The 24,453-nt window shown below is 38.9% G+C and overlaps 1 protein-coding gene across 2 annotated transcripts in view; it reads left to right on the forward strand.

Annotated features, from left to right (window-relative positions):
- The window catches only part of USP7 (ubiquitin specific peptidase 7), a 113,318-nt gene that overhangs the window by 44,585 nt on the left and 44,280 nt on the right, over positions 1–24,453 (forward strand). The window contains exons 13-14 of one of the 2 annotated variants that reach the window (XM_063430282.1): positions 10,586–10,742; positions 11,224–11,283. In XM_063430282.1, the coding sequence (XP_063286352.1) occupies positions 10,586–10,742; positions 11,224–11,283 (217 nt within the window). The remainder of the gene's footprint in view (positions 1–10,585; positions 10,743–11,223; positions 11,284–24,453) is intronic. The other variant, XM_063430283.1, reaches the window with a different exon arrangement.

The raw sequence follows: 24,453 nt of genomic DNA on the forward strand, positions 1-24,453 counted from the left end.
CACAGCCAGCTATAGGGGCCATGTGATCGCTCTTTGAGAGCGATCACATGGCCCCCTGGGGAGGGCTGCATTGGCTGTGAGGCAGCCCTCCAGAAGAGGATCGTGGCGGAAGTAAGTAAATCTCACCTCCAGGGGCTCAAAGCCGTTACGGCGTTCTATGCCGCCACAACGGCTTTAAAGCCCTTTAAATGCGGGACGGCATAGAACGCCGTAACGGCGTTAAGGGGTTAAACAAACGTATTAAACAACTCAAAGAAACTATTTAAATTGATTTGTATACATTCAGCAAAGAAAAATGGCCATATTCTAGGTTTGAAAACTGAAATATGCAGATCTCTAATTTGTCCCTGTAACCTCCAAACCCTAGCAAACATGTACATGAGTAATTATGAAAAAGATGATACAGAATATATGAGAAACATAAACATTTTAATATTACTGTGAACATTGCTAAACTGTTAGAACAGGGGTTCCCAATTAATTTTTCCCGTGGAACCCTTTGACATATTGTATGAACATTCAGAATTTTTTTTTTTAAATATGTGCCGATGTGTGTATATCTGTGCTTGTATGTGCCTGTTGTATATCTGATACACACACACACACACACACTGTGTGTTTGTATGTGTCTGTATATCAAGGTGTGTGTGTGTCTGTGTTTGTATGTGCCAGTGTGTATGAATCTGACACACAGATGCACATACTGGCAGATAGTGGCACACAGATGCACACACCTTGACACACAGGGTTTATCTGTGTGTGCGTGTCTGTGTTTGTATGCGCCAGTGTGTGTATATGCATCTGACACACAGATGCACACTGGCACACACATCTTGACTCCAAATACTTACACACTCTGATACACACAGTGACATACACACACTTGCACCCACAGATACACACCGATACACACACGCACACACTGATACATATTTGCACATACACACACACACACTTGGATACACACAGTGACACATACACAAACCGTGACACTGACACACACACTCTTTGACACACACTCACTGACAAACACACACACTCTTTTACAGACACACATACAAACACATACACTCTCATTGACAAGAACAGATACATTCTCACTGACAAACACACTCACACACTCACTGACAAGCACGCATTCACTCTCACTGACAAACACATACAAACTCCCTAACAGACACACATACAATTTTTTTTTTTTTTTTACTCCACTCAGCCCCCTTACCTTTAGGAGTGCTGGCATGGAGTCCCTGGGGTCCAGTGGGGCTGCTGGGTGGCTGGAGAGCAGTCCCTGGGATCCAGTGGGGCTGCTGAGCGGCTGGTGTGCAGGGGGCGAGGGAGCAGTGATATCCCTGCTCGGCTCCCTTGCGCGCCTCTTAGTGATGCCGGAGTGACGTCATATTCCAGCTCCAGCATCACTGCTGTGCCAAGGGAGCTGAGCCAGGAGATCACTGCTCACTGCTCCTTCGCCTCCCGCGGCCATTTTATTTTCAATTTTTGTGGTGGAACCCCAATTGGGAAACGCTGTGTTAGAAATATGGAAACATTTGCAACAAACATGCTTGAGGTTCATAAAAATAGCACAGGCAATTCGAGTGGAACTAGCATTTAAAGCAACTCAAATCTATTCAGCATAATTTATTTCAAAACAATGATATTATATGTATATGTATATATATTAGCATTCACATGCATTCTGGCATATAAAAGACTTAAAAACGGATCTTATCAGACAAATTCCTTCAATTCACCTACTTTCTTTACACCTCCTTATGCATAAACTAAATTAATTGTGCTTTAGATGGCAAAACGCAATCCACGAATAGTAGAAAATCCCCTATTTGCTTCCTTCTCCAGCTCCTCTCTTCACAGTGAAGATAAGTAAATGTATCCTCCTTTATTGTAACAGCTCTTCTTTTATTAAGTGTTCTTGCATAGCAAGACCACTTAATGTTATCTCACATATATATGATTATTATTATTATAGCCAAATTTGCCACCCTAACTCCTCCCACAGTTTTTACACTACATAGACAAAAATATACCAAAACGTGCAGATTGTTCCCGATCGGATTGCTATTACTTTGTGGAACTTTTCACCGAATGGTTCTCGGAATATCGTTGTTATTGTGGCAAAATTTGTCCCATAGGAATGAATGGCAAAGCTAGAGCTAGAGGACATGATTTCTAAACTGCCACCACTCCCTCATTTTCAGGCCCACCTACACAAATCTATATCAAAACGTTCAGCTATCCCTGCTGCCACTAAAAATGTCCACAGCTAAGCCATAGTCCTGATAGTTTTCACAATATGACCATTTGTTTGCAACTCACGCCGTCTATTGGCATTCATTGAAACTCCACTCTGCAAAGCTCACATTTGAAGGGCAATTTCTAAACTGCGACTGTGCCTTCATTGTTAATATCTCAGAGACATACTATACATCAAAATGTAGGTCTGGGTCTTGTGATTCTCACAATATAAAGCTCTTCACCGTAGGATTTATAGTTTTTAAAATACGACCGTTTGAAGATGGCAACCGCAAAAATACTCTGACCTGTGCCAGGCTGAAGCAGCAAGTGATGTCATAGACAGGGCCTTTTGCACCTGCTAATGTTTTTATAACTGTATGTTTTAACGTAACTTTGAAGCACTTTGGGCAACAACGTTGCAATTAAATGTGCTATATAAATAAATAACAGTTACTCCGCCCACTCCAGTTGTATACTACTGGTTGAGGCAAGAACACTTCCCACAATTTCCCCAGAAATTGTAGCTTTTCTAGTTAATACTGCTTCAATACAGAATTCACTGCATTGCAAACTGTTCTTTGCAGGGAAGCAAATGTGATTTATATATCTATTAATATTTTTAATTTAGATCAGTAGATCTCAAACTGATATGCTGGTTACAATTCAGATGTGGTGAGAAACACTGTCAGCTGAAGTACATGATTCATGATTCTCTAACTATAGTGTTCCCTTAAAATGACTGCAATTTACATATTCCACCTCCCTATATTATATTAAGCTGACAAACCCAAGTCTGGCCAGTTTTCTGCCTTGTTCCTCTTATGGTAAGTATAGATAGGGCACTCATGTTTATTTTAATGCCCCAGTAGTGATGGGAACATGAAGCAGTGTTCAGGGGTCCTGCTGCAGGCTTCTGGGCATAATCCGCGATAAGGAAACAGTCTGGTTTTAGATAGGCCTAAGCTACTCTGTCTGTAATTTGCAAAGGCTTTTCAGAACCAGGAAATTGCCTTGAGCACGTTATTCGACTGTGTGCTGGGCTTAATGGTGGAACGCACGCGTGGATTGAGATGTATTCCAATGCTAATGAGGAATGCAAACTGTGGATGTGCAAATTGATCTTGGCACTAAAATTCTAATGTCTGGTTTATGGATATTTAGAGCCCAAAACAGCTAGGCTCCATGTGCGGTTCTTCTCAGCTGCTGCGTGCTGAGACATTTTTAAGGTAGGACTGAGCTGTCCTATAGTTTTAAAACCTATTCTTATCCAGCTGAATCTTCAGATAAAGTGAAAGCTGACTCTGTCTAGACACTTAATCTGTGCAGGATGCAATACATCTTTACCTAATGGTTCTAAAAGAGAGATGCAAAATGCTTGTTCTAAAGAATGGACAGAGGCTTCTAAGCGGTCTGAAATGTCAGTCTATATGTCTTGGTTCCAGGATAACTTGCAAACAACCATTTTAAGGTGTAAGAGAGGTAGCTTTGCAAGCAGTCCCAATGTCTCAGTAATTTAAAGCATATGCTTCAAGTACGAGTAAGAAAATAGCAACAAAGTATAATCTTCACGTTCCTCTTCATCAAGGGTATTGTTTCTTTTTTAAAACTTAATGAAATAATCCTTACATTAAAAAATTATTTTGAGGTGACAGTGGTCTTTTAAAGTGGCTATGACCCCCTCCCTCAAAAATTAGAATTTTATAAATATAAAATCTTTACAACATGCACGTGAAGACCATGTTGGAATATCACTGAAATTCCAAGGCAGTCACAAGATAAGTGACTACTTTATCTAATGTATTTTTCCTATGCTTGACAAAAAGGTGGAGCCCTTAGTCAGCACTAGTGAACGCTAAGGGGATAAAGACTTTGACTGAGGATCCCACCATCTAACGCGCTATCCTCCAAAGACTTGGCTCGTAGTCCAGTTCTGTTTTTGGCTCTTGACAGATGAAGCTCTAGGTGCATGTATTAAGAGGAAGGTGTATGATATTTAAACAATATATCGCTCAAGCGAAAGCTTTATGTAACTTTATTTTCCGTAATCGGCAAGTATACTACACCTCTGGCCCATCACTTTGCTAATGACTAAAGTTTATCTTCATAGCCCTATAGATAGTCACTAGTTTCTGGCCCATTAAAAAAAATCCCTATATGCCACCTCTTTAGGAAGACATATACACTAACAAATTTCCATTATCTTCAGCATCCCTGTTTCTCTGATATATACCATATAACATTGTCTGTACACAAATCATTCTTCCCTTTGTGTAATTGCACCCTAGTTTCTTGAGACTGTAACCCTGTTTGAGTAAGGTCTACATCACATCTTTTTCCTGTCGCATTTTTTTCCCTTGCTGTTACTTTTGTTTACCCAGAGTACAGAATTTCTAAATGTTTGTTCTATGTAAATTGTTGGAATAGAAAGTCTCCTGATTCATCTGTTGGATGGAAGTGTGGTAGCATTCTTGATACCAGTTCAGTTTGTGAGAAATTTCCTATAGGGGATATCAGAGAATGGGTATCATGGGTCCTTGTCTAAATGTGAAATATTTCTGTTATTCCATTAAGTAACTTAGCTTTGGCGATTCGATGAAAATAATTTCATAAATTATCTAGTGTTCTATTTATAGTTCCTCTGCCGCTGTCAGTTGCCAGATATTGTTATGTTAAATCCAGAATACAAAAAGTCCAAGCATTCAGGGATATAATAAGGCAGTTTTAATGAAACTTGGTGCATATAACAAGCCGCAACGTTTCTGCTTGTAATAGTTTAATTAAAACTGCCTTATTGTACCCTGAGTGCCTGGACAATTTTGTATTTTTTAAAGGATTATGCCGGCCCTGGTCTGGATTTGCACCTTGTGGTTAGAAACCTAGAATGTGACAGAAGATAAGAACCATTCGGCCCATCTAGTCTACCCAATTGTCGAAATACTTTTAATTAGTCCCAGGCCTTATCTTAAGTCTAGGATAGCCATATGCCTATCCCACGCATGCTTAAACTCCCTCACTGTGTTAACCTTTCCCACTTCAGCTGGAACGCTATTCCATGCTTCCACTACCCTCTCAGTAAAGTAATACCTCATGAAATTATTTTTAAACCTTTGCCCCTCTTATAGGAAGTGTGCGGATTCCTATCTTCTGGATAATGCAGATATGTAGAATTTACTTAGATATCAGAGTGCAAACCCTGCCTCTCCACTGCTTGTTCCCTTTCTCCATTCTCGGATTGCCTGTCCAAAGCTTCTGCAATTAATTTTGGCTGTTTCTCTTCTCTGTCCTTGCTGCTTCTACTGCTGTTTTCAAACAGAGCCTGCCCCTCATCCCTACTTCCTCTTGCAGACATTGCTTTCCTTTTAGGCTAAATTCAAATAAAGGGACACCTAGAGGAGGGTTTCAGTGATAATGGACATGGAGAGCACAGCCTTCTTAATTCTGTACTGATCGGCACTGGTTAGGCACGGACTGAGAGGAGCGGAAAAGGGAAGGGTTTTTTTAAACCTCTGATTTTAGATAAAGCTAGACATTTGTCAACAGTTCTGTTAGCACAATGCATAGATGAAATCTGGTTCTGTATCAGATTAAAGGGACACTATAGTCACCAAAACAACTTTAGCTTAACCCTTTAAGGACCAAACTTCTGGAATAAAACGGAATAATGACATGCCACATATGTCATGTGTCCTTAAGGGGTTAATGAAGCCGTTTTGGTGTATAGGTCAAACCCCTGCAGTCTCACTGCTCAATTCTCTGCCATTTAGGAGTTAAATAACTTGGTTTATGCATGTGACTTGCACAGCCTTCCTAAACACTTCCTGTAAAGAGTCATCTAATGATTATCCTTCCTTTATGGCAAGTTCTGTTTAATTTAGATGTTTCTATCCACTGCTATGTTAATAGTTTGCTAGACCCTGCAAGAGCATCCTGTATGTGATTAAAGTTAAATTCACAGAGAAAGAGATCCCATTGTTTAAAGGGACACTATAGTTACCTGAACAACTTTAGCTTAATGAAGCAGTTTTGGTGTATAAAACATGCCCCTGCAGCCTCACTGCTCAATCCTCTGCCATTTAGGAGTTAAATCCCTTTGTTTATCAACCCTTGTCACACCTCCCTGCATGTGACTTGCACAGCCTTCCATAAACTCTTCCTGTAAAGAGAGCCCTATTTAGGCTTTCTTTATTGCAAGTTCTGTTTAATTAAGATTTTCTTATCCCCTGCTATGTTAATAGCTTGCTAGACCCTGCAAGAGCCTCCTGTATGTGATTAAAGTTCAATTTAGAGATTGAGATACAATTATTTAAGGTAAATTACATCTGTTTGAAAGTGAAACCAGTTTTTTTTTTTTCATGCAGGCTCTGTCAATCATAGCCAGGGGAGGTGTGGCTAGGGCAGCATAAGCAGAAACAAAGTGATTTAACTCCTAGATGAAAGTGAATTGAGCAGTGAAATTGCAGGGGAATTATCTATACACTAAAACTGCTTTATTTAGCTAAAGTAATTTAGGTGACTATAGTGTTCCTTTAAGGTAAATTACATCTGATTGAAAGTGAAACAGTTTTTTTTTTCTTCCCATGCAGGCTCTGTCAATCAGAGCCAGGGTAGGTGTGACATGGGCTGCATAAACAGAAACAAAGTGATTTAAAGGGACACTCCAGGCACCCAGACCACTTCTGCCCATTGGAGTGGTCTGGGTGCCAACTCCCACTACTCCTAACCCTGCAACTGTTATTATTGCAGTTTATTATAAACTGCAATAATTACCTTGCAGAGTTAACTCCACCTGTAGTGGCTGTCTACTAGACAGCCACTAGAGGTCACTTCCTCCTTCATAGCACAGGAAACCTGTGCTAGAGTGTCGCTGGACGTCCTCGCGCTGTGTGAGGACCTCCAGCGTTGCTCATTTCCCCATAGGAAAGCATTGAAATTATTTATCAATGCTTTCCTATGGGGAGACGTAATGCACGTGCGTGGCATTGCCGCGCATGCGCATTAGGTCTCCTCGGCCGGTGGGCGGGGTCAGTCTTGCCCACCGGCCGACTCAATACAGAGGAGGAGCGGCGCGGAGGAGGAGACAACGGCGAGGGACATCGCCGCTGCCTCAGGTAAGTGACTGAAGGGGTTTTCACTGGAGAGGGACCCTCCAGTGCCAGGAAAACGGATCGTTTTCCTGGCACTGGAGTTTCCCTTTAACTACTAAATGACAGTGAATTGACCAGTGAAATTGCAGGGGAATGATCTATACACTAAAACTGCTTTATTTAGCTAAAGTAATTTAGGTGACTATAGTGTTCCTTTAAGATGTATTGTCATGAGATGTACTCTTTAACACCCTTGTGTTATTGATTAAAAGCTTTTTGAATTCCCTATATCTTGGCTGGTTATTTGTTTTGTTTTCATCACTAATCCTGGTCTGCGTTTATTTGGAATCAGCATTTTTTATTGGGCTCCCTTTGCCCAAACTATTTTAAGAAACTATTTGGTTATTCATGAGGCTACCATTGAACGTCAGCCCTCTGTAGTCATTATATTGTTGAGTTGAAAGGTTTTTGCACCAATATAAATATTTGTTTTTTGGAAATACTGGCAATTCTGGCTTGCATAATTAATTACATATGCATGGTATCACAGGATGTTATGTAATGTTTTCAAAAAACATTTGGAAGAGTGAATTCACTAAATCATTAAAAGCTAATTACAGTGTTGGGAGTGTGTCTTGACTGTGTTTGGAACACTGTGTATGTGTTGCAGTGTGTTTTTCTTAACACACAGCATACGCGCATATTATCTCTGTCTGTCTGTGTGGCAATTTTACATTCTAAATGTGTAAAGCAGTGTGTTCATTCTGTATGTCCATTTTACTTAAAGGGACACTATATGCACCCAGACAACGTCAGCTCATTGAAGTTGTCTAGGTGCAGTGTCCCTTTTGCACTTAGTGCAGAGAAACTGTAATGTTTACATTGCAGCACTAAGTCTGCCTCTAGTGGCTGTTTCCGAGACAGCCACTGGAGGAGCTTACTGGATCGAAACGGACCTTTGGTCTGGTATCTGACGTTGGGCTTACTCACGTTCTGCATGAGGACAGCCAGCGTAAGATTTTTTATTTTCCCGCATAGAAAAGCATTGATTCAATACCTTTCTGTGACGAGGTCTAATGCAAGCAGCACTTGCCAGGCATGCGCATTACTGCGCTCGTCGCGGGAGCTCGGAAAGGGGGGAGCGTTGTCACAGTACCGAGGGACATCGGCGCTGGGTTAAGGTAAGTAATTAAAGGGTCTTTAACCCTTTATTTAATGGGAAGGGGGAGCGATAGTGCTAGGAATACAGCTTTGTATTCCTGGCACTCTAGTATCCATTTAAATCAAACAGATTTGCTTGATTTTAACAATATTACCGTATGAGCCGTCTCTTCGTGCAGAGAGTACCCTTCTTGCAAAAAAATATTACCAACAATTGCATTTCTTGTGTTTATAATACACTTGTCTTAAATACCAGCTGTGCCGGTAAAAAAACAAACTAGGTGGAAACCCTAGTAAGATCTGAGTTTGCTGTGATTTGTCCTATCCTGCTTTTTCATTGGGATTGAAAAGCTTTGAGTGCTTTGTTTATGCAAATTTTCTAATCCATAAAATTGCCAAAAGGGCACGCTGCTGCACTAACTTACATGGTGGTTCAAATAGTACCAGCATTTCATTGACAACTAAGTCCATACCAATTATTGAGTCCTTGTTTACACATTTATTTGAACCAAGAACGTAACAGAAGATTTTGGCTGTAGCCCTCAGGTAGGCCTTTTTGCATGTTTAAATGGAGACCACTTTGTTTCATAGAGCATTTCTCTTTGTTCTAGTATTTTGCAACTGTCTATTAAGTATTTGGCAGGAAAGTTTTTAGCTAAGCTGTTATGATGTTGATGCTTACCTTGCCTTTTTGATTATAGTAATAGTCCATGGTGGCCCATAAGTTTATAAAAGGAAAGGAATGAGCCTTTAGTTTTTCCTCATTCGCCATATATTGTTTCCTACTACTCTGTATTTGCTATAATCCGCTGAGGGGAGTGGCAAGGTTTTATTGGATATGTTCTGCCAAGAAAGCTATGTCAACCCCGAACAAGGAAGGTCTCTGATGGACTAGTGGAGAGGAAATGACTTAAGCAAACATTTTGTTTCATAAAATTGGTATATTTTCTTGTTTTATTTTGAAAACCCTAAAAAAAAAATCACTTGGGTAACTAAGGTAATAATACTTTATTCATGTACTGTTACATGTCTCCCTATTTCATGTTGATTAGATAATCATCTGCTTACTTTTATTTTACGATTATTGTAACTGTTTCCTATTAAAAGTAAAAAACAAAACAATTGTTTAGCAGATTTTGTAAATTGGTTGGTTTAAATGGAATTTTTCAAATTTTTTACACATGCCTAATGGTTATCAAATAAGACATTGTGAGGTGTGGAAAATTAAATTAAATGTATAAATTCATATCCCGTTGTCTTATTTCTGGACGCATCCATCTTTGATCCCTGACATTCACTGTCAAGCTCTGTACTCTACACCTAGCAGTTGGCGTAGACAAAGCATAAAGTGACTCTATGGCCTCTCTTCTATTGTTTCCTCTTCTCTTGTTTCCTCTTCTCTTCCCATTTCACAACCGGTTCTTCTTTTCTTCATTTCTGACCTATTTCTCTTAACAACATAAAACAAAGTAGCCCTTACTTTGTCTTATGTATTTTTCCTATACTTGACAATCTTGACTAATCTGGAGTTAAAGGCTTGCTCCATTATCTTTCTAGATAAAGGACATGACGCTTACTCTAAGCTCCACCCTTAGTCTAGATTGTTAAGCATAGGAAAAATACAAAGTCAAGGTAGTCCCTAAATTGTGTTATATATTTTCCTACGCTTGGCAATCTTCACAAGGGGGTGCTTACTTTGTCTTGCATTAAAAAAGATAAATAAAATAACATTTTGAAAAAGAGAAAAAAAAACAATAGGAGAAAGATAAGTTTGAGGCGACAGACACTTTAGACTGAAGGGAAGAAATTAAGCAATGTTTCTGTTTCTCCCGCTCTTTTGCAATGTGTTCCCTGTCTGTGTCTGGACTCTTTTTTTAATAATGTCAATTGCTTTTTGTTTAAAATCAGTTTAAAAGAAAAAGGGCATGCTATGACAAATTAACACAAAGTATAGGTAATTTTCAATCTTTAATTGAAAAATGATGGTTCCCTTTTAAAACTACATCTCTCAACCCCCACTTATAAAGCTATTATCATTAAAATGTTTGCTTCCCATTCCCCCCCCCCCCCTCTTTTTTTGTTAACAGGTTTGAGTTTCCAGAACAGTTGCCACTTGACGAATTTCTGCAAAAACCAGATGCCAAGGATCCAGCAAACTATATTTTACATGCTGTATTGGTTCACAGCGGTGACAACCATGGAGGGCACTACGTAGTTTATTTGAATCCTAAAGGAGAAGGCAAAGTATGTTTACTAGGCAACAATCCAAAAAATATGAAGTGGTATTGCAAGTGCTGAGTATTTAACCGTGCTTGCAGAAAGCATTAATTAGAGCACTTAATTATATAGGCCATAAATTTAAAGCAGCAGTTCCACATGTAGGTTAAAATCCATCATCCAAGTAGTACATCATGGTTTAGACACCAAACCATGAGTGTGATCATAGATGTTATTAGTTTGTTAGTGTTAAAAAGAAAATAGAATCCAAATCTGAACTCAAGGGCTGAACTTGAAAGATTTTCAAAATATGTGGCTTTATCCCACAGTTTGATTCTGATTTAGTTCTAATCATATGTTTAATTGTAACCACACACAGGGATTTGCTTTATAGTTTTGCCATTATATGCACTATATATGTTTTGAAAGGTGAATCTACAACAATAACTATTCTGTTGCTACATCTTGAAATTAGTTTCCTAAATTACTGTTTTTTTCTCTAAAATAGATTACTACTGGAGGAATTTACAGTGACGTATGTGATCAGGATGATAAAGGCAATGGAAAGGTAGTTTATGAATAAACAATACTGCTGCTTTAAATCCTTGCTAAATTGCAAGTGCTACAAAAGCACTGTTACCTTGCACCCTGGTCCAGCAGTTGGTGAGGAATCTATTTTTTCTCTTCTTTTTTAAAAAAAAGGGAATGCAAACTTGTGTAATGCAGAAACTTTCTAGTAGTTCTTATTCTGTGCAGTTGCGGTGAGCATATTGGTTGGCTGATATGGTTCAGGGCTTATTAAACTTGTTGTCATAGGTCAGTGAGGAGGTCATATCTTCACCTTCCCATGCTGCCCTAGCAATAGTTGTGCACAACACCAGTCATATTTGTCATTTAGTGATCATTCTAGTAAAAACATGATTCTTAAGGTATCTGTGAAAATCTTTGTAACTCTGTATTATCTCTCACCTATACTTGAAACAAATTGCATGTTTTGTATTTTCGGTAAGAGCTCTTGCAGATCTGTCATCTCCATTCTCCTCTGTGGAAGGCTAAAGTAGGGAATATCGTTCCACCTTTCTTGTATATTTTTAGTTCTATTGTTTCCGTGGGTTACTAGCAAGCCAAATTTAATCAAAACCTTTAGCTTCATTTCATAATACTTTTAAACTTTATATAATCTACATAAAATTATTTCAAAAACTATTTATTAGTCTCAACAGTAACTTTTCAGAGTGCTGTCAACCCATTAGTATAAATAAAAGTTGGCAACTAATGCGAAGCTGTTTAAATATAGAAGAAATTTTTAGGTCACTTATTTGGTTGTCCTACATTAAAAAGTGAGACTAATAATTACATTGGCATTGGTGAGCCTCTGCTAAATTCCCACCGCCCAGTTTAAGTAATCACTATAGCGTTACAAATACATACATGAAGTAAGTAAAGTGATTTAGTTAACACCATCGTCACAACAATTTCTGTCCTGCTGCTCTGCTTCCTTACTTGAGATTATCAAGCTTGATGATCTCAGTGAATCCAATGCTAATCCTTAGAGAGAAGAATTGGGAGGTGCATATGCATGCGCAGCAAAATGCTGTGTGCCAAAAATGCTCTCTATTAGCTGCATGTGATTGAGAACAGAGTCTAACTCTGTTATCGCAGGGGAAGCAGCTAGTGTTGTGTTAACCCTGCAATCATAACACTGCAAGATCTACTAAACAGCAGTGTTTTAGATTGCAGGGTTAAAACTAAAGGGCCACTATGCCTTAATAAAATGAAGTGGTCTGGGGTATATGCTTACACATAGAGGTCCTTAAAGATAATTTGTTTCTTGATTATTTTCTGTTGTCATTGAGAAGGGAGGGCAGCACTTAAGCAGAGACAAGAGGGATGTAAAATATGCACAGAATTACATTAGCCAGACCAGAACAGTGTTTGGCTGCTTAAGTCACGTATAATGGAGGTGAAACTATCCCTCAGCACATAAGTGCAAATAACTCTGGATGTACATAGTTTCAAGCTCAAACACTACACATCCAAACTCCTACCACCCTGACCAAGTGGAAGTGGTCATGGGGGTTGGATTAACCCTTAAATTAACAATGTTATCCCTTTAAAACCTATTTTCTGCTTTACATGAAATTCTTTCCATAAGTCTAATAACTTAATCTCTGGAGTTTTGTCACATACTATAGTGCAGGGGTACCCAAAGGGTATGTCCCTAGATTATGTAGAACTATAACTCCCATGATGCTTTGAATGCCTTTAGAATGACAAAACATCATGGAACCTGTTTGAAAACATCTGGGGATCATCCTTTTGGGCACCCCTGCTCTAGTTTCTGAATCGGTCCTTTTTGTAAAATTGTGTGTTTCTCTGAGCCTTATTGTAGGTGACCACTTAACTCATTGCTGAAGATTCAGACACCTTTTTTTTATTTTTATTTTTTTAACTGGGGTGTGGCTGAAATGTTTGCATAGTACTGTGCATTTGGATATATTTAAAGAGTCTCTGTCACTCTCTGGGGTCTTTGCAGTGCACTGACCCGGTGGTGCAGGGGAAGGTAGTTTTTACTTACCTGAACCATGTCCATTTTTTTTTTTTTTTTTAGCTCATCGTACTTTATCTGCTAATACTTCTTTTGATACACAGATGTGATATTTGGTAATAGAATATTCTCCCGCATCTTTCACAGTTTTTGTACCAATTATATGTTTAAACCTGAGACTCCAAGGGTTCGCATACCTAATCTTATAGTGGGAGGAAAAATAAATAATTGTACAGTGCATTCAGAATCAAAACCTTTCATATTTTTCACGTTTTCATGTTCGTTATGGCGGACTGTCTGGCACCTGGGTGCCTCCACCAATCACTGCTTCCTAGTAACTCAGAGTACTTCCAAGCTCTCCACTACACACCATAACCACCGCAATTCACGCAGCCAGCGTTACAGCTTTGTTGGTGTCTCACTGTTCTCTATCCACCCTGGACCCAAGACCAGGATCCAGCTTCCAGTGGGTAGACCTCTCCCAATCCAGAGAGTAAAGCAGGATCACTCTTACAAGTGCTAGTGATCATAATCCAAGGGAGTATGAGTATAGCAATCCCCAGAGTGAATATAGCTGTTCCCTTCACACATAAGACAAGGCTCTATGTTGAGGGTGAAGAGGAACTGTTTAATGGCAGTCCCCATGCAAGGGGTTTCCTAATACATATTCCAGTGGCATTCCCCACTGGACCTGAGAGGAGACTATGACAAAGCACACACTTTACATTCATTGGCTCTCAGGTCCAGGACATTCCCACACAAAACAAGGTAATCCTTCCCCTGTGCCTGAGAGAGAATTGTCAGGAACTGTACTAAACTCAATATCTCCATGCACAGAAAACATACATATTAACAACCTCCCGAAAGTACCCCTAAAACACATGGAAACTCCACAAAAGTCACATCCCCTGATAGCCCCGATCTGGGGGATCAACATATCCAAAAACCACCCAGTTTGGTTCGGGAATTCCATGGAAGTCTGTGCTAGGTTACTTTCGCAACATTAGTCTTATGCAACAATTGTTTATTTTTTTTATTTTTTATGTATTCACTTCAATCTTCCCTTGTGCCAAAGCAAAAGATATGTTCAATTAGTATCAAGTCCAAAGTTTGGCTGGGCCACTCAGGAACATTCACAGAGTTTTCCCTAAGCCACAACTGAGTTGTCTTGGCTATGTGCATAGGATTATTGTCCTATTGGAAGGTGAACTCGTGGCAAAGACTGAGGTCCTGGGTGCTCTGGACCAGGATTTCATTAAGCATATCTCTGTATTTCACAGAATTTAGCTTTCCGTTAACACTAGCCAGTCTTTGCTGTTGAAAAATACACTCAAAGCATGCCTATCACTACCATGCTTCACAGTTGGGATGGTACTGTGCAGATGAGTGATGCATGGTTTTCTCCAGAAATGATGCTTTGAATGAAGTCCAGTCAGTTCAATCTGTGTTTAACCAGAGCAGAGAATTTTGTTTCACACAGTTTGAGAGTTCACATTTCTTTTGAAGAGAGGCTACTTTATGGCCAGTCTTCCATAAAGGCCAGATTGGTTAAGGATTGCAGTGATGGTTGTTCCTATCTCTACAAATGATCTCTGGAGCTCACCCAGAATGACCCAGAAAGCTCTCTGCCAAACAAAGACTGCGGGAGAAGGATCTTGGTAAGAGTGGCCCACTCTAGGAACAGTTTTGGTTGTTCAAAACTTATTTTATGTAAGTATTATGGAGGACACTGTGCTATTAGGAACCGTCAATACAGCCAAAATTGTTGCAGCTTTCCCTAGATCTGTGCCTTGACACAAACATGTCTCTTATATCTGCAGGCAGTTCATTTGACCTCATGACTTGGTTTTTGCTCTAATATGCTTTTACAACTGAGGCCTTATAAAGACAGATGTATGTCTTTCCAAATCATGACCAATCAATTGAATTTGCCACTTATTTACTCCAATCAAAGCAGACAAAACATATATCAAACATGATCCAGATAAATGGGATGCATCTGAGCTAAATTCTAAATGTCATAGTGAAGGGTCTGAATATATATACTTTTTTTTTCTGTTTAATATTTTTTGTTGTAATTATTGGAGACTGAGTGTAGGTTTAAAAAAAAAAATTAAATGTTATTATTTTTAACGCAAACAAATGAAGGGGTCAGGATACTCTGCATATCATTAAAAGTAACTAGTGGTGGATAAATGTAATTCGACATGGGTCATTAATAAACAAAGGAGCAGCTTTTTCTCTGACCTGGAAGAAATGTCCAATCAAATGCTTCTCTATGAGAAGCATTTGATTGGACCATGTGCAGTCCAATCAGGCATTGTAATCTTTAAAAATTAACAAAAATTTAATACAAAGGATTAGATTAACCTTTTGACATTATCCATACAGAATTTCAAGTTGGGATCTTGAAGGGAATTATATTCCTAAAAATGTTTTTTGTTTTATTATTGCTTAGCTTTATAATGCTAAGATTACTGTTTTTGTACTTATTTGCATTAAACATAAACACCTTTTTACTTTGGATTGTTACTTTCATTAGTTTGTCCCTTGTTGTATTATACATTTATTTTGTTAACAGTGGTATTCTAAAATGCACCAATACATTACGTTCAAGGCATAAGTAAACTGAAGTTGTTTTTTGTTTAAGTTCTAAAATGAAAAAAAAAAAGTTACATCTGGTCACTACGTTTGAGAAAGTTAACATTTCTAACAAACATTCCAAATTTGAAAATGGATTACAGTTAAAACACGGTTTACAATTAATCCCCCCCCCCCACCCCCTCCCCCCCCTTTTTTTTTTTTTTTTTTTTAATACCAATTTGTTAGTCGGGATGTCTTTTCCCATTGGGTTACAGATCAATGCTTCCAGGCACCTCTGCACACAGATTTATATTCCTATACAAGGTCACAACTACACATTTTCTTTTGCGCACACACAGCTGCACTCATACAACGGATACTTATAGATACACATTCACCTCTTTCTCCCAGTACATGTTACATGGTGGTCCCTAACCTGCTTTGTATGAACAGACCAACATCAGCACTAAAGTTCTAGCTCATGTCTGCAGAATGGTGGGAAATTAATAATGAGGCTGACCAGAGCAGACAGCTCAGGCAAACACTGCTGCCCAGCCAGTCTCCAAACAAATGGAACACTACTTACTCTCAAGTGGTCAGAGTCCAGTGTCCCTGCCCCCATAACCCCGCAGTGTGAAACAGTACAGTTGTTAAGAAACAGAAATGTTTACGTTGTAGTATTAAGTCCTCCTCTATTTGCTGCCAGTATGACCGCTACTAGAGGCGCTTTTGCTCATTGCCAGAGTAAAACTTTGTCACATGACACGGAAGTCTCTTAGACAAACCATGGATTCAATCGATGGAGAATAGCTTTGCATCACTGATAGGAAGGCATAGTACAGTACGTATAGTACAGTGCGTAATACATACGCTTTCCTATGGTGTTTCGGGTAACGCTGGATGTCCTCATGCATAGCGTGAGGACATCCAGCGGCAAGTGACGAAAAGTGTGTGTGTCCTTGAGAAAATACTGCAGTGCAGCGCCGAAGCGCTCCCTGCTAGCGTTGGCCATGCTGTGTGCCTTTACAGACCGGAGGGGAGATCAGAGATCTCCCTCACCGGCCCACATGCACTTTGCTGGGCAGCCAGCAAGAGAGGGAGAGAGGACCCAGGAGCTCTAACCTGCAGCTCCACTGGGTTCTCTTCTCGCAAGCTCGGAGCTTTGCTGCAGTTACCCCCCAAAAAACTTGTGTTAATGTGTACTGTACCCTCACAAACACACACTGCACTCCCAAAACATTGCACCACTCACACAGACACACACACACACACTACTGCCCATATCCGCTACCACAGGCCCTACCCCTTCTACAGCTCCTATCTCGACGTTCCTCAGGTAAATTGTCAAACTGTTCTTAAACGGTTTCACTACTTACTACTGGGGCACCATAGCACCCCTGAAACAATAAACACTACAGAGAGCTCTAGTAGTTATTGTACCTGGATTGTTTCTTTAAATACTGTACGCAATGTACAGTAATCTACCAGTGCCACTTTTGAGATTCGATTCTGTATGTACCGGTACAGTACCGTACCTGTACTTCACATTACCATTGTTACAGACAAAGAAAAGATCCAAAGGAAACTCAAACGTGATGCGAAAGATTTATTTTACATTTCTTAAATATGTACAGTATGTAGATTACAGTACGTACTTAACATAAAAATACAGTACCTGTCCTGTACAGTGCAAAAATTATAAGGAAGTGCCCAAAAAAGCAAAAAACATTAACATTTTATATGTACATTACTACCTGTACTGTGCATACTGTATTCATACAAAAACAAAAAAAAAAACTTTGGAACAGGAGAGTCTCTGCATGACGGATGCAGGAACTACATGATCCAACATGGATCAAAATTCTGAGGAATGTTTCCAGCAGCTTGGTGGAATTCTGGACTTTGTGCACTGGTAAATACTGTATGAAGAGTACAGTAGTCATCGAATCCCTCAAAGTGTTGCACCTAGTAGTTCAAGGTCATCATCGGAGTTATCAGCAGCTGTAGAGGGCCCAGGTAAGGGAGATCAGGGCAAGGAAATGGAAGTGGTATCTGTACAGGTACCTGTACTTGTAGCGATAGTGGTGCTGGGTGTCACTTTTGAGAAGAAACTAGTTAGTGTGGTCTGCTTTGTAAGTTTCTTTTTTTTTTCTTCATAAATTTCATGATCGCATCGGAAAATGTAATTTATTTGCCGTTCGACATTTTGATCCATACCTTCTAGCTCGAACATAGCCGCATTCACTTTCGAGAACACACTTGCTAACCCCTTTACAGTGAACTTATTTTCTTCTTTTTCCATTCTTTCCTCTCCTTCTGCCTCTTCCAAGTACTGCTTGCTTCCAACTCTACTAAATCTTCGTTTGTTAGCTCTCCCTCAACATATTCCACTAGTTCTTCAATATCTTCCACTTCGTCTAAATTAAGCACATTAGCAAGTTCCACAACTGTTTTATGCCATCAATATGCTGGTCTCTGTTAAACCCTTCAAGGTTATCCACAAAACGTTTTTAGGCTTTTTTGCCATATACTTTGTATACACTTTTCTGTTCCTTGTTCCCAAGCATTGTCAAGCAGGAGGATAATTTTAAAGGGAATGCCCTTTTGTAGACAATATTGATTGACTGGGGGTATGAAACCGTAAGGAAGCAATCCTCAAATAATGCTTGTGTCATCCATGCCTTGGTATTTGCTAGGTAGTAAACAGGCAGCATGTGCTTATTTACCTGCTTGAATGCACATGGGTTCTCTGAGCGATAGATGAGTAAAGACTTTAACTTGAATCCAGCAACATTTCCTCCCAACCGCAACGTCACCCTGTCCTTAAAAGCGATGAAACCGGGCATTGTTTTAGCTTCTATGTGTATGTGGCTTAAATTATTAGCAGGCTCATCTGCATTCTTTTTTTGTATCTGGTCAACCAGATCGCCAGTAATTTCTCAGTTTCATGAATGAGGCCTTTCTGCTGCCTGGTAATGATTTTAAATCCTGCTGATGCTTTCACTGCCTCTTTCACTCTTTATCCTTTAATATCGTTGAAACGGTAAAATGCGCCAGATCCAAGTCATGTGCTATTACATTAACTTTTTTACCAGCTTCATAGTCCTTTATTATTTTCATTTTCTTGTCAAAATAAATAGCCTTCCTTCTCTTGGTGCTTCCTCCAGGTCACATACTCTTCTTTTTAGCCGACATGTTTTTCAGACACAGATCTTTTCTTTGGCAGAATACTGTATTGCTCAGTACTTCTCTGTCAGACAGTGCAGAAAAGTACGGAATTTTTTCTTCAGAAAACTTTACTCTTACTGAACAGTGTTTATTTTTAAGAGTTTTCTACTGAACGGAATTTCACAAATTTTTATTGTATTTCGCATGAAAACTACAGAACTTGAGTCGCACGGCGCTCGTCGTAACTCCGAGCGGTCGGTCGTAAAAGTGAGGAGCATCTGTATATAATATTTATACATCTAAAATACACTTAAAATTAAATATTATGTATATATCAATAAATAAATATAAAATTATATACATCTATACATACAATTGCATACATTACATAAATACACATGTAGAATTTACATAAATGTATATTCTACGTGTATATTTATGTAATCTTTATACATAATTAAGTGATTTAACTTGGGAGACTTTGCTAAACACAAATATTAGGGTTTCAAAACAGTAAAATGTATCACAATGATGATATCGTTCGTTAAAGTGCAATTTTTTGCGATTTTCACACACAAACGTCACTTTCACTAATGATATAATTGTGATAAGGTTTACTGTTTTGAAACCCTAATATTTGTGTTCAGTGAAGTCTCCCGCGTATAATAGTACCCCCTATGTACAGGTTTTATGTTTTCAAAAGTTAGTCAAATATAAGACTTAAATTTAAGTTTTTTCACATTTAAATTCGCCAGATTGGTTACATTGCCTTTGAGACCGTATGGTAGCCCAGGAATGAGAATTACCCCCATGATGGCATACCATTTGCAAAAATAGACAGCCCAAGGTATTGCAAATGGGGTATGTCCAGTCTTTATTAGTAGCCACTTAATCATAAACACTGGCCAAAGCGTTCATATTTGTGTGTGAAAAATGTAAAAAAAAAATTAATTCTAACACAAATTTTGGCCAGTGTTTGTGACTAAAAAATACTGGACATACCCCATTTGTAATACCTTGGGTTGTCTACTTTTGCAAATGGTATGCCATCATGGGGGTAATTCTCATTCCTGGGCTACCAAATGGTCTCAAAGGCAACATAACCAGTCTGGCAAATTTCAATGTGAATAAACTGGAAAATGTGACGTGCTATATTTGACCCTGTAACTATCCAAAATACCATTAAACCTGTACAAACCGGTACTGTTTTACTCGTGAGACATTGCTGAATCCATTTATGTGTACCTTGTTGCAGTAACAGCAAACCGTTTTATGACTTTCACAGTTAAAATTCCATGCAGTGCCGAAAAGGGCAAAAGAGCTACATGAGTGAGGCTTAAGGTAAGGGGCCCAAGGGCCCAAACGACAACCAAAGGACACCACTGGCTTACCCACGACAAAACCTACCAGTCAACTAAGACCCAAAGACACACAAACTAGAAAAGAACCTCTGACGCCAACCTCAGATTCAACCCTGGACACACTACCTTAGCTAAGATCCCAACGTTCAGAAAACAGTTTAGGTGCCAAACAGACTACCCACAAACCAGTGACTAACTGGGCTACTTGGATAGATCTAGGCGGCCTACAGAAACAAGCACGCACTCACTAACACCAACAGCAATAGTACATCCAGGGCCTTCGGGCGTGGTAAATCAGTCAGCACAGAAAACAAGAGGAAGTTAATCTGTTTATTTCTTGCTATGTAACACATCTGATACCGAAATTGACTGGAGACACGATGTTAGGATTCTACTCTCTTATATATGCCTTAAAGACGTCAAGGCACTTTTGGTTAACACGTTCTTTCTAAACATGTACAAAACTTTTAAAAATAAAGATTGTCCAAAAGAAAAGAAAAAATCCATGCAGATATTAAAAAAAAACATTCTTAATTTCTCCCATTTTTTGTAACATTTTATTCATATTAAATTGTTTCATAGCTTAATATTTGATGTAAATGAAAGTCCTGTTTTTCCTGAATAAAATTATATATAATAAGTGTGGGTGCACTTAATATGAAAGAGATGAATTAAGGTTGAACAGACATCTAGCGCAAATTTCAGGTTTTGTTTACATTTTGTTTTGATCACAACGTGTAAAATTGTCTCTGTCCTTAAGGTGTTTAAATGGGGTGGGTTTTTTTTTGTTTTTGTTTTTGTTTTTAAACTCTTTCTATGCTAAATGGGGAGGCATAATTCCACTCGTGACAAGAACACTATAATGTTGGGAACACAGATTTGTATTCCTAGCATTAGTGTTCATTTAATTAATGGCCCAATTGCAATCCTAATGTAGATAGCAATGCACATACAAGATGTAGAATTATGGGATAGCTCTGATTTGATGTGTTTGAGCAGTACAATCCCTGCTTAAGGGTATGTCGTTACTATCTTGAGCCAGGTGGATAGTCCAACATATAAAAATTCAACCACATTAATAATACTATATAGTTTAGTAATTCGGGATAATATGCGCCAGTTAAATAGGGGAATTAAATTGTACTCACATGTAATAGAACCTTCTGAATGGATCTTTTAAACAGCATGGAGTGGTATAATCCCCACTCTAGGATATGTTGATAACAGTTTCTTCTCCATGATACATATAAAACCCCAAATATATAGTGTACACTGCATTTAAAATATTTGCAGTTAAATGAATATCCACTTACAAACTTAAAAGCAAAAATTAGGTATTGCTTAACCCATAGAACGTTGTTGGTAGAAACGCCACTGTGGAAAATGGAGTCCAGAAGATATTTGGAATAAATTGGGGTGGTTCAGGGATGGTCTTGAGAATACTCTCCATCTTTATTTAAATACAATACAATAAATTAAGTGATGAAAAATGTAATCTAGTAAAAATAGTAGCACTAACTAGTTTCGCTGTTGCCGGAGTTAAAAAATAAAATAAAATAAAAATTTAATGATATTGTAAATCATGTGTTTTGAATGCATTTTATTTTTTTTAGCTAAAAACTTTAACTTCTTCAGATTTTAGTCCTGTGACTAGGTTGTGCTTTGACAGTCTCAGCATGCTGAAAATAGAGCATTGAGGTCTTTAAAGGAGACCGCAGGATTCTCTATAGACAGTCTATTTCCTGCAGTCATCACTGCTGTCTGGATTGACACTGTAGCTGTAAGAAAGTCAGGTGGAGGAGAAATACAGAGACAAAGTAGTCTGTGCTTTATCTCTGTATATCTCTTGACTAGGTTGGAATTTCTTTAAAATTCCAACAGTCAAAATTAGTATTTCATAAAGATTCTAAATTTATAAAATACTTATTTGTCAGTGGGAGGTGACAATGCCCTTTAATAATCACTCCTCCCCTATTTTTCTTTCCTGTTAATTTTGCCCATTCATCTGTGACTTCTGCATGGCACAAATCTGCTTTGATACAGATGTTTTCTCCTCTCTTCTTTGACACATTAAAGGACCACTATAGTGCCAGGAAAACATACTCGTTTTCCTGGCACTATAGTGCCCTGAGGGTGCCCCCACCCCCAGGGACCCCCTCCGGCCGGGCTCGGGAGAGAGGAAGGGGTTAAACACGTACCTTTCTCCAGCGCCGGGCGGGGAGCTTTCCTCCTCCTCTCCTCCTTCCTCGCGACGTCATTGGCTGAATGCGCATGCGCGGCAGGAGCAGCGCGCGCATTCAGCCGGTTGCATAGGAAAGCATTTACAATGCTTTCCTATGGACGCTGGCGTCTTCTCACTGTGATTTTCACAGTGAGAAGCACGCAAGCGCCTCTAGCGGCTGTCAATGAGACAGCCACTAGAGGTTTTGGAGGCTGGATTAACCCTCAGTATAAACATAGCAGTTTCTCTGAAACTGCTATGTTTATAAAAATAAAAAAAGGGATAATCCTAGAGGGACCAGGCACCCAGACCACTTCATTAAGCTGAAGTGGTCTGGGTGCCTAGAGTGGTCCTTTAACCATTATATCCTCAAATTCGGACTCTGTAAGAGTCTGTAAGTCTGCTGGACATGTGGTATGATGGGCTTACTGCTTAGAAAATGTACTATAAAAGTAAATTGTTATGCTTGGGATTCCAGAAGAGGCCATAGCTCCAAGTGTGATGGGAGGCTGCAGATCATTTTTGTGTTATATTTTTTGTAGTGTTTATCTGAAGATTCTGTTGCTGATTGGGTAAACTATTTAATCTTGCTGTTGAGCATTAAGAAGTATTCTTAAATGAGAATGTGGAAGGATTAACATTTTTGTAGTTTTAGTCCCGGCTGCTTAAATCCACGAAGGATTTTTTTATGTCTGCAGGATACTTCTCGCATGCAAATATGTTTTGTAGAGCTAGAGTATTTGGAAATGCTTATTTCATTAAACAACATTTGCAAATCATTTTTCCCCCAATAGAGTTTGTCTAATCATTTTACTGAGAAGACAAAAAAATTATCTGGTGGCTTGCTTGCCAGTATAACACTAAGCTATTTGGCTGGGTTGCGATTTAAATTGCACAAGAGCTAAGAACATTAATGCAGTTACAATATTCTATATTTTAAATTGGATAAATGTCAAATTAAACATTTACCTTTTAATCATGTATCTTTTTGATCTTTTTTTTTTTTTTCTTTTTCCCAATACCTTTTCATGTTTCGTTGTTAAGTGTGCATAAACAAATCCTCAAACGATAACAACTAGAGCCAAGCCCCTAGAAGTGTGAAAAAAAAACAATGGCACTTTTCGCTTGTGGTAATGCTTCTAGAGGTGGAAAGAAACCCCTCCCCCCCAATGAATGATCAAAAAAAGTAATGCTTAAAGGAGCAATATAGTCACCAGAACTACAGCTTAATGCAGTTGTTCTGGTGTGTATAGCATGTCCCTGCATGCATTTTAATATAAATACTGCCCTTTCAGAGCAAAGACAGTGTTTACATTACTGCCTTGTAACACCACGTTTAATGTCTCCACGCTCTGCATGAAGACCATAAAGGCTTCCCTTAGAGATGCATTGAATCAATACACCTCTGTGTGGAGATGCTGATTGGCGAGGCGCTGACAATGCTTTCCCATAGGCAAGTACCGGATCGGGTGAGATCATTAAGTTTGTTTGTGCGTTTTGGAGCAAGAAATACAAAGGCAACTTAAAAACAAATGGTATTGAGTTATCTGCTTAGGATTAGTTATAAACAGATTAGGCAATAATGTACAATGTCATATTGCAGTTGTAAAAAGGTTACTCCAATCATCATAACCACCACAGCCCGCTGTAGTAGTTATGATGTGATGAGCTGCAGAAACCCAGGCAGATCTCTCAGCTAATGAATGACACATTGTGCAGTAAAGTTTGCACAGATTTTGCATTAGCAAGTCTGGAACTCCCAGAGCAGCAAAGGGCTCTAACTCCACACATAGAGAATCCATACGATCATTTCAAATCACTTAAGTAGTTATAATGCTGCGGGTAACCCTGTGCAGT

The sequence above is a fragment of the Pelobates fuscus genome, chromosome 8 (assembly GCF_036172605.1).
Source record: "Pelobates fuscus isolate aPelFus1 chromosome 8, aPelFus1.pri, whole genome shotgun sequence".
In the NCBI taxonomy this organism is placed as follows: domain Eukaryota; kingdom Metazoa; phylum Chordata; class Amphibia; order Anura; family Pelobatidae; genus Pelobates; species Pelobates fuscus.